This window comes from Nilaparvata lugens, chromosome 2 (assembly GCF_014356525.2).
Source record: "Nilaparvata lugens isolate BPH chromosome 2, ASM1435652v1, whole genome shotgun sequence".
In the NCBI taxonomy this organism is placed as follows: domain Eukaryota; kingdom Metazoa; phylum Arthropoda; class Insecta; order Hemiptera; family Delphacidae; genus Nilaparvata; species Nilaparvata lugens.
In genome coordinates, this window is record NC_052505.1 from 70740710 (window position 1) to 70752874 (window position 12165).

The window sequence follows — 12165 nt, forward strand, 5'->3', positions numbered from 1 at the left end:
AAAAATATTTTTCGATTTGAAATAAAACTATGGAATCAATCTATTTCACGACATCAACAGATCTTAGAGGAATACTTTACTCCTAAATTGTTTAATTAATCCGTATAATTATAATCGAGTCGTCAATACTGATATTATGTTGGTCAATACTGGAATCATGTTCGTAAATACTGCTATTATGTGAAATCGTATTCAGAATTGAAACAGAAGTTTTTTAGAACAGAATAAATTAATTACAAAAATCCATTCATGTTGAAAATGATGAGAAGAGCAGAAAACAAGCTACAAAACAAACGTGTAGAAGGGATTGCTTCGCACCCCCAAAACCCTCAAACCATCGACATAGGACTGGATGTGCGCTCTATAAACATTGACTTAACCAAGTACCGTACAGCATAGCATATTGGCAATGGCGCAGGTAAATGTACACGACACCAGCCAACCACATCTGTCGTCATATAATGTGGCTGAGCCAGAACACCGATGTGAATTCACGCATCAAGGCATTCACCATGGCGGTTACATCAAAGCACACGGCAACATCGCTGAAATATACCGGCTAGTCTGGTGGAAAACCAACAACTACATTCACACAACTCATTTCTCATTGACCCACCTCACCCTAATATCGTCATTACCATTAGATTTTGGGAAAAGGGGCATTGCTCACGTTGAAATAGTTGAGTGAATTGGATTTTAAAAATTATTATTCTAAATAAATGAATAAATAATGAACTATTCTAAACTAGAAGGTAACACGTGCTTCGCGAGGGTCCAATTGAAAACTTCAAAAACTGAAAACTTGACTTAATGAAATCTTGAAGAATTGAAAATAGGCCTTTAACCATCCTCGGTAAATAAAGAATCTATATGAAAAATTTCAAGTAAATCAGTCCAGTAGTTGAGACGTGACGATGCGTCATTCGTGAATTACCTATCCCTTACAAGCCAGTTCTTTCCTTTATTATAATATAGATCATGGAAAGAACGTAACAAGTCGGAAAATATTGATAGTAGGTTTGTTTCACGTTGGTTATCTTATTTTCTCTTAATGTCCAATTAAGTTCTCTTCATCCCACAGATCTAACATCTACTTAGCTACACATATTAATTGGGAGTGGCTGAATAAAAAAATATTCAACAAATATAGACTATATTTGTATAACAAAATGAAAATGCACTAAAATTCCAAATCACTTGAAGTGGGAATATTTTGTGAAAGCAGCATTTTGATGTTTTCAACTGTTGTTATAATGTATTTTGGAGAGGTATCTTGTTCCAAAGGATCTTGTTTACATGTAATAGATCATTCTCTATATTTGATTTTTACAGATTATTATAATGGGACAGAAAAATTGAAAATATCCAAGTGAAATGGGGACAGAATATCCAAAGCTACCATGGGTACGGTAGGCTTTTGAGATGATGGGTTGTCGCCGAAAACATGTTACCATTCCAAGGAGGTCACAAGTTGACGGGGAGACACATTGATACCTTTGCGAGCGAGATGCCACTTTGTCATGTATGGTCCCGACAACTTGTCACCTGACAGGAGACTACATATCATCAAAATCAGGAGCAACAAACAGTGATCCCGGTGGGCGTTTTCTTAACTACAATGAAAAATTCCCCATTTTGAAATTCTAAAATGATTGAATAATAAATATTACTAGAATATGACCATTTAAACCCTATCCTAACACCATGAAAACTTGACTTGAAATGATTGCTGTCATACTGATTTTGATATTTAGTTATTCCTATTCTTGGCACCTATGGTTTCAGGAGGTGACAAGTACACATTGCCGGCCGGCATCGATAACTTTTACGAGATGAAGGGATGCCAAGGTGACTCCAGTTGCATTTCCGCTACCAATATTATTATAATGCAACTTCATTGAAATTTAATTTGCGTAATAAGAGCCAATATGAGAGGAGTACCACCGTCATGAATAGTCTATGCTTGAAAAAAGATAAAATCTTCAAAATTCGGTTGCTTGACAAGATCATATACGACAATGTATAATAATTTTTGAAAACAAATATGAATACAATTTTCATTTAATTTCAGATCGGTATTCAGTCTGATCCGCCAGCCGAACTGGAGGCCGAAGATTTTGAAATTTGATGATCAAATTGAGAGGTAGACCTCAAGCCGGCTGATGGCTCAAACTAAAGACCGATGCCATGAACGCTCTCAAGACGAAAATATCAAATTTGTTATTATGAGCTATTTTTTGTTTGGTCCACACGAAAAAGATTGGCCTTTAATTCGGCTGACGAATCAGACGGGCAGACAGATCGGGGGAGCCTTTAGACTGAGGGGCAAAAAGCAAATATAGTTTTTTTAGATGTTTATGAGAATAACTGCACTACTGTACTTCAGTTTTCATTAAGTTTTGAAATATCTTATTTGAACATTTATTCATTTATTACCAGTAGGGTAGAACTTATAATGTTCTATCAAAACCTATTTTCACATCTTGACTAACTCTTTGTGATCTCCTTAATAAAGCACCACTTATGAATGAAGGACCACTTTAGCTCTACCAGGCAGCTGTTTTTGATGATAGAAAGTCACAAAGATTGAGACTTTCCAAGTGCAAAGTTGTCAGATACACTAACTTCGCAATCGAGGTGGTTTGAAACTCTGCTTTATAAATTCTCGCTGAATTCATAGCATATTTGATGATATCCGAAAGATGTTATGTAAACACCCCAAAGGCTTTCCGACTTAACAAACTAGATTCCAAAAGCAAAAGTAACAGTAACCTTTACTGTATTTGAAGTAGAATTCAAGATTGTTTCCTCCTAAACTCACTCCTCACTTTTGTTTGAAGAAATTATACTGTGATTATTAAAGATTGTTCTCTGATACTCGGATATCATTAGCTGATAATGTCCCAACGATTGGCAAATCATGTGAAAGCTTCAAGACTGAAAAGTGTTCCAAGCAAATGGAGAGAGATATAGGCCAGAGCACATAGACTTCAAGTATTGAACTATGCTATGCTTACTGAAACAAAGAAATTAACAAATTTTTCAGTCTACAGTCATGCTAGAATAGGAATGGATCCCCATATTTCTGCATTTACTGTTCTTCAAGTGCTTAAAAAATGAAAACTTGTGATGTTTTTGAAATTATTTCATCTCAAAGTTGAGCAAGATGGATAGCGACGATTAGATTTAGAAAAATACATTGATTAACTCTAAATAAGGAGGAAAAGGACATTTAGGTACTTATTATTTTGTCGTTTTTAATTAAAAATAATATGTCTGTCCTAATCTGGTAAGATTTTTCGATACAGGATAAGGTTTGTTACACTGCGCATTCTGTAATAGCACCATTAGAATGCCATCGTTAATATTAGAATAATACACTATAGGATATATTAAGTTGATGTTGGAATATCAACTTGACAGTGCCATAATACGAGAGAGAAATTAGTAAGAAGAGGATAGCTGAGAAAGCATTCATTTTTTCTGAGGGTGATACCCACATGAGCTCTTGGCTTGTGCGTGGGTAATGAGGCGGATGATAATGAGAGATGAATAGACCCACAGTTTTAGGTGGTTCCGAACCACCGGGTAGAGATTTTAAATGGAATTTGAATAAAGTATGCTTCAATATAAATAAAATGTGGAATATGCATCTGTATCGACCTTCATGTATCAACCTACTACCATTCAGTCGTAGAGGTTAACAGGTGAATTAATTGGGAGTGAATCCGTGATGTAAGCTGTTATAATTGAGAGATTGGTTGGCTTGGGCAGCTGTACACAACCCTTTCTCAATCAAAATACATATCTGTGTGCTACTGTCAGAAATTCGCATCTTCAACAGAAACTATGACCGAAAATTGCCAAGACGAAAGGAATAAATAGATTCAAGCAACCGTGAAGCGTGTCGAGCAAGAGAAATGGCTGCCCGCGTAACTGGATACTGGAGCTCCAGCCTCCATCCTCCAACATACATAAATCTCGAGGCTCAGTAATTGGTTTCTACTTGCTGCATTTGATTCGCAGCTATTTATTCTGTTCCATTACAACCGACAGTTGCTATCACTGCAATAAAATTATTCCTATTCATCAAACAATAACGGCTCTTTTCAAAAATCACTGGAGGATTCGTAAAAAACAATGTCTTTTAACAACAAGGCAAAAGTATCCGATACATATTATTGATGATTCAATTGTCATTACATCAGGAACGAATCAAAAAAGATAAATTGAGTTTATCTTCAGAAATTCTATTCCCAACTTTGACTGGTGATTAACTAATAAAATAGTGAAATATAGCATTATGGATAATAAGTAGTATCCAATTTAACTTTCAACACAGTACTTACATAGCATTGGGCCCTGGTAGGCCTACTCCTTGAGGTCCAATGCCTTAAAAAATATCTGTGCTTAACTTGTAATGTAACTATTAATGTATCTTTAACATTATTAATGTAACTTGTAATGTAACTACTGTACTAAAAGTAAAATTCTTTTCTACTTATCAGGTTAAATTTACCATAACGACTATAAGCTTGGCTTCTAGGACACTTATTAAATCTGATTGACCATCAAATGTACATTATATCTATAGGTTTAATGGTCAATTAGATGTAATAAGTGTCATAGACCATTATATAGATCATTATAAGTTGTAACTGACAATTTTTCTCAAACTACGGTCAGTTCTCAATTAATTAATTAACCTATACTGGATACGATTATTGTTATAAACTACTAGACTACGATTGCGTTTCAAAATGAGTTACAATTCTCCAAGTTATCAATTCCTCAAGTATCTGATTATTCAGTTGAAAAAATTTAATTAATTACAATAGTTTAATCTGTGTTATCCACAATAGTTTAATCTGTGTTGTCCTTGTGTTTGATCAATACTTTTTTAATCGCCCTGAATTTGATAATAATGTGAGTTATAGAACTGAGTTGCAGTATTTAATTGACGTAGAATTGATAATAATGTGAGTTATAGAACTGAGTTGCAGTATTTAATTGACGTAGAATTGATAATAATAAATATCAATATTGAGTTATAGAACTGAGTTACAGTATTCAATTGAAGTAAAATTGATAATGAAATTTCAGTATTGAGTTATATAACTGAGTTACATTATTTAATTGATGTAAAATTGATAATAATGAAATTTCAGTATCGAGTTATAGAACTGAGTTACAGTATTCAATTCAAGTAAAATAGATGATAATGAAGTTACAGTATCACAAAAATTATGTTGTTTGAGAAGCGTGACTTTGTAGACAGGGTGAGAGAAAGTTTTATTTACAGAAAGAGACAGAGAGACAGTTGAAAAGCGGCTGCAATCAAGATGTATGAGAAGGGGGTGGGCGAGCCTGGTAGGGGGTCAGGGGTGGGGGATTAGGGAGGTAGACGCACCACACCAACACAAACACAGCACAACACAACACGACACGTACAATAGTGTGTACTAAGAGAAAGATAGCAAATAGACAGAAAGATGGGAATAGTATATTGTAGAGACTTACGTAGACTTCCTCCCATTGGCTGACGTAGCGGACGAGCCGGGAGAGCCGCAGTAGTCGCACCAGGCTGAGCAGTTTGGCCAATCGCAGGATCCTGAGCGCGCGGCCTGCGTGCAGGATCTGGAAACTCTCGCTGAAGTCCTGCCGCACAAACCAAACACAAATACAAAGGTAGTCGGTGAATGACTCAGCGCGATAATCGCATTGCCGCAACAAATCCGCACACCGTTAAAACGTTTTCAAAAATATTTTAGGCTATCAGTAGCCTATCACTGAGTAGAACAAGAACTATTAATCAATATGGAAATTTACTTATTCCAATAGATGACTTGCAATGGTGGAATAAGTTTTAAACTTTGTTTCACGAAAAATATTAATTAAGGTGTAGTGTGATGACTCTACTATCTATTATTGTAGCCTAATAATTTGTCTTTCAGTAGCCTATCACTGAGTAGAACAAAAAATGTTACTTTATATCAATATAAAAAACACAAAAACTGTTTTGTCTCAAAAGGAAGCTCTCTATATAAGCCTACGCAAACGGATTTTTGGTGATTATGTCAATTTGAGTTTATTACGCGTCCTTGGGTACATGACATATGATACAAAATAATTTGTTTAACGATGGGAAACATTTTACAACAAGAATTGATATTGATAATGGCATATTGCAAGAGTTTTCGGTGGAACCAAGCCTATGTAGAATCATAATCAAAGTATTTATTTCATTAAAACAAAATTTTTAAATCCAAAATTGTTATTAATAAGTGGCAGATTGAAAAATGATTGCTATAAGCTAGGTGGCTTGAAGCCTATAGTTCGAGGAGTGTTACATAAATTATGTTTTCATTTAGATTATGCTTTCCTAAGGAATTGATTCTTTTGATTAGGTACAAGAACTTTCGAAGCTCTCTAAATTAATTTAATTATTTTGTTAGTTTCCAATATTTATCTGAGTCAGACTCCAGAGCTTTTTCTCATCCATAACAAATTATTATACGATACGGAGTTTTCACAACTAAAACTTGATATGAACTCTTTTGATGCCAATGTCTTTTCAATAATATTGTGATTTTTGGGAAGCTTGAATTTCAAATAGGATAAAATATAATTATTCACAGAATAACTGTCCTCACTTTCACAGTTTGATATTTTTTGTTTATCTATCTTTCAACATGAGAATAGAGTTCTCTGGAAAATTGTTATTTGATGTTGAGGGTTATTGAATACACTTTATTAGAGCATGTTGCTGTTCTCTGAACATTATTAAATCATAAATGATTAAGAATACTGTTATTCTCGACAATGATGTGATATATTATTGAATAAAATATTATATGTTCACCAATATGAAAGATGCTATGAGCAGCAAAGTCTACTTCTTAGACAAAATCTAATATCAGTGCTACTGATAATCAGAATAAGATTCTAGTACCAGCTTGAACAATTATATCTTGAAGAATATTGTTCAACAGTTCTGTACTTGATATTTCATGTGCTTCATAATGAGTGTGTAGTTTGAATTATGGAGAGAACCTTATACCCCTCCCCCTAATGCTTGTTTCAGGCCAAATAATGTTTTGCAATCAAGTTTCTGGAGCGAACAGTAATCTCTTATGAAATAATATTTGAAACGTTTATCATTATTTTCAGATTAGTACGTGCCAAAACGTGCCTTTCATTCCAAAATTGTGTAACATATAGAAGATAAATAAATGTGAATATGAAAAAGATAATTGTTTGCAAAAAGTGATAAGTGAAAAATTCTTAATACTGTACTATAAAATTGAAATTTAATGTAAACTTTGATTAAAGCTTTTATGGAAAGCATGCAATTTGATATGATTGATTAGTTTTAGAATTCCCGATTAATAAGAGGATGATATTGAAGAGGACGAGCCAGCTACTATATTCTGCAGGATAATGTTGAATTTATTATAAGTTACTTATACTTTTTTCTTAAAAAATCAGATGAGGTAAGAGAATATAATCAGCATCACCTTCAAATGATACCGAAAAAGTATAGAAGTAATAATTATCAATATTGTGAGCAAGCAAAAATAGAATAGAATTTATTGTTTCTCATGAACATGAGAAACCTAGTAAGTTATTTATTTGAAGTAAAAATTTAAAAACTCTTTGAAGTGAAACATGCACATTTTTTTCAACTCTTATGAATGATATTGGATAATAAGATATATTATCCTATTTATTTATTAATCAAGATTAGAATAAATTAAGATGAAGATAAGAAGTAGAAAACGGGATGGAACTTTTTTTTATTGAACAGTTCAGGATTTCAATACCTAATAGAATTAACGATTTCTATATTGTAGATTAATTAATCAAATTTTACTGTGGTGTAGAATACATAATGAATTTAATTCAAAACAATGTTTTTAACGGAGTAATAATAGTATTGTTATAGATCGTATTAGTAAATTGTTAATTTAATTGCATTGTACCAAAGGTTTTGATTTTTGAGCTTGCCATTAGCATAGCAAAGATCTCGCTTAAAGCTTAAAATTTTCAAAGTAACTACTACTCAGAAGTCATGAGTTCAGTTTATGTCGCTGGAGCAGTCAAGTCTATGAATACTTTTCTTACGAAAAACATTTCATTCACTGTATAGGTAAAGATTTCAAAGATAAGGCAATGAGAAATTCTAGTATAAGACTTCTATGAGGATAAATCGATAAAGTTCACCTTCATCATTTATAAGAAGAATAATCGATCTATTTATAATCGACTATTAATCCAAGTAGGCTAATTGAATAAATTTTTAAGCATAGTCAATTATTGATCAATTTTGTGAATTGTCAATTATTGAACAATTTTATGAATAGTCAATTATTTTTTATTATATTGTTAATCATTTCCATCGAATTCAATTCAGTGGAATAAAAATAGTGCAAAAAAGGTAATTTTGTGGAAATCAAAAACTTATTATGATCCTTTATTGAATTCTCAATAAGCAACATTCAGTGCTCATATACATGTGAAAATAGATTATTTAAAGTGAAAGATTAGATTTTAACGGTGCAATTGCGGACCAAGACTCAACCAAGAGCTTGTGATGTAAATTACCTGGTTAAATATAAGGAAGATGTAATCCAAAGGTATCGAGCTGATTAGATCTAAGAAGAACCACGTTTTTAAGTAGTTCTTTGCTATAAGTTTTGGGTCTAGTATAACTTGTTCCGCGTTATCCTGTTGCATAATGCCTGAAACAAAATGAAAACGTTGATCAAACTATGGGATACTGACACCATGTAATACAGACATTATATGACAGAAGATACAGACATAAATGTAATAATAGAACTGTAAAATAGGGAACCGATTGGTGCCGTGGTCGCGCTGATTGGTTAAGCTCCATGCCTCTTCTAATTCCGTAGTAAGGGTGTCCACTTTAGAGGGCCACTCCTGTAAAATAATTATTACCCACGCACAAGCCTAGAGCTCATGTGAGCATCATCCTCAGGTCAAATTTGATGTCTACTTATCTCTCATCATCAGTCTTATTACCCACGCACAAGCCTAGAGCTCATGTTAGCATCGTCCACAGGACTAATTTTTGTCATAGAAATATTTGAAGTATCAGTGACAATAACAGCAACAGGTGGAAGTTTAACAGCTCCTGTACTGGAAGAGTTAGAATTGAACTCTTCGAACTCATAGAGTTATAGGAGTATTCCAAATTGTAACAAACTATAATAAGTAGAGTGTAAACTTTTCTCTCTCTACTTGTTAAAACATAATATATAGAAGTCAATTGAAAATTAAATTTATCTGAAGTGGATTGATTTATTTCATGAATAATACCTCAGGCCATTTTTATTTATTTATTTATTATTTTACAAAGGCTACATTGATTTATTTGATGAATAATACTTCAAACCATCAGTTCAATAAAAACTATTGTACATTCTCCCAAATAACGGCTCAATTTGGACAAGAATACCGTACTTAAGAATAGCATAATTATCGATTTACATTGCATGTTAACATTAATAATTGATAATTTAAGCTCTAAATTTTTCCTCCAATTATTTTGAGAGAAAATAATTCAATACTCTACGTATTTCAAGATACCTTGTTGATTCAGTACAGCAAGAAGTAGCCTATGAAGTAAGCAATAATTTTTAATGAATTCAGATCTTTGGGAATCTACACCTTTTCCAACTGTATTTGAGAAAGTATCAATTGTAATTGAGAATAGTCAATTATATTTGGGAAGTCATCACTTATAATTGAGAGTAGTGAACTGTATTTGAGAAATCGTTAAATGTAAATGAGAAGATAAATCAATTTAAAGTGAGAAAATTTTACAATTGACATGTCGTGGCTCTTCTGTAGCCTATAGGTTTGATGTGAGCAGGAAAGGATACTGTACCTCGTACACAGTGTTCCAATTACTACCATAGGCTTTGCATGGGGGCAAATTAATATTTTCAATGGTGAAATTATTTCCCCTGTACTGTTTACGAATGGAGTATCATTTCTATGTATGTATTGGCAACACGACTTTTGTCTCCAAATATTTTGTGAAATATTGCACTTGATGAAGATCAAATTCTCTATGTTCAAGGCGCAATTGAACTTTATCATCAATCAATTGAATCTCTTGATCAAGCAATTCTTCAATGGATTTTGCGGCTCGAAAATAATTTTTTATTTAAAAACTAAACGTTTTATTGAAATATTAAATATATTATCATATCATTTTTTATGAGTACAGTTATGGAAAATATAAGTACTGGAAGCACTGGTTTTTTAAAATCATTTCCCAATTACAACTGACAACTTCTCCATTTCAAATCGTATGTTCTCAAATTGAAATGATAGTTTCTCAAATAAAATTCACTATTTTCAACTACAAGTGATGACTTCTCAAATACAATTGACTATTCTCATTTACATCTGACGTTTTCGCAAATACAAATGACTATTCTCAATTACAATTGATACTTTCTCAAATACAGTTGGAAAAGGTGTAGATGAAACTAGTAGAGGAGAATAACTGCATTGCAGATTAATATGATCAATAGCAACCAATTAATACAAAGTACTTTGTGAACCACTTTATCAATCGTCCAGTGAAGTATACGATAGTATTGTTTTGTACTTTGCAATTAGTTACAAAAATGAGGGAAAATGGCAGTTTAGGAATAAAATTCCTCCCTCTATAGGAGGAGGGGACAGAACAAACAAGCTGTTGCCACTGAAAACTGGTAACAATAATAACAGTGGAAATGCCATAAAGGTTTGCAATTGCAATCGCACGTTGGGAAAGTTGCCATTTACGGCATTTAATTCATCATTGAACACATATTGATGATATCGTAATTATTATCTCTGCTATAAACTCTACAGAATTGGTATTATCATATAATTTGAGTAATACTCAAGGGCAAAGGGGAACTTATTATAATATTCATAATTCAACAATTATCATTGAACCAAAATCGGTAGGGATAAATGCTTCCTTTGATGATATATGATATGATTCCCAGTATTACGAATTAGACAACAAAAACACTGTATATAATTAGAGGTGTCACCAGGGATAGACATAGCCACATACTATAATTGTTTGAGGAATTATGTTTATATCATACTACACTTTGATTGTAACGAAAAGGGATTCATCGATACAATGCAAAGTAAGGTATTATGAGATAATTACAACACTAATTACAATCAATGTCGTCAAACATTTTAATACAATTTAGCACTTTGATAAACCATATCAGATAATTATTCTGTTTGGAAAAATACCTAGAGGACACCTTTCATATTTATAATGCTTTGGAAAAGTTGACGCTAGAGTACATATTATTTTTTATTGTCGCTAGAATAGGAGTACAGATTTTTTTTGAAACTTTCATAACATTAGTGAAATGTTTTATTGTGGGACTATTGTAAAACGACTCGAGCACAGGGATCATATATTTATTCATGGACGTCGTACATCTGGTGTGTGTGCTTTTTTCTTTAACGTACCACCGGATTTTTAAATACTCATGACACAGCACACAATGAATAGTTACTCAAAATGAGAAGTAGCATATAGGCTAGAGGAAGAATAGGATAAAGAGAAATTAATATAAAAAATATATAATTATTTCTTATATGAAGTACCTCATTAAGACATGAGAAATCTCTCAATATTTCAATATTCTCAATCTTTAAAATGGAGCCTGCGTAGTGCTTGCTACAAATCGTAGATAACTTAAATTGAAACTGAAAGACGATTGGAAACAGAAAGGGATTGTCTGAATTGGAGTGTGGAATTCATGGATTGGTACGATTCGAGAATTACAGTTGGCAAAATGCAGATAGGCAATCGTTGAATTATGCAAGCTTATTACACACTTGCAGTTCCTTCGGTAGGTACTCTCAACTCCATCCAAGCAAGTGCCGACCAACCTTTCTTCAAACTTGCTCCATTAAAATTCAACGTGTTTCCCTCTTCATTCACAAAAGCTTTCAAGAAATCTGACTTGAATGAGGACAACTTAGCTACGGTACCTATATTGAATAGTGAATATAAATAAATGAGAATAGACTCTTAAAAACATGTGAAGTTCAATAAAAATTATTTTTGTTATCAGTTTATGACCGATAACTGTTCAAAATTAAGAT

The 12165-nt window shown here is 32.8% G+C and overlaps 1 protein-coding gene across 5 annotated transcripts in view; it reads right to left on the reverse strand.

The window, feature by feature from the left end:
* Window positions 1-12165, reverse strand: part of LOC111043318 (potassium/sodium hyperpolarization-activated cyclic nucleotide-gated channel 2) — a 325145-nt gene that overhangs the window by 37040 nt on the left and 275940 nt on the right. For 2 of the 5 annotated variants that reach the window (XM_039421603.1, XM_039421605.1), the window contains exons 4-5: window positions 8605-8741; window positions 5521-5658 (exon numbers count right to left, since the gene is read on the reverse strand). In XM_039421603.1, coding sequence (XP_039277537.1) covers window positions 5521-5658; window positions 8605-8741 — 275 coding nt within the window. Of the gene's footprint in view, window positions 1-5520; window positions 5671-8604; window positions 8742-12165 lie in introns of all 5 variants that reach the window. The other 3 variants (XM_039421600.1, XM_039421604.1, XM_039421602.1) reach the window with 2 other exon arrangements.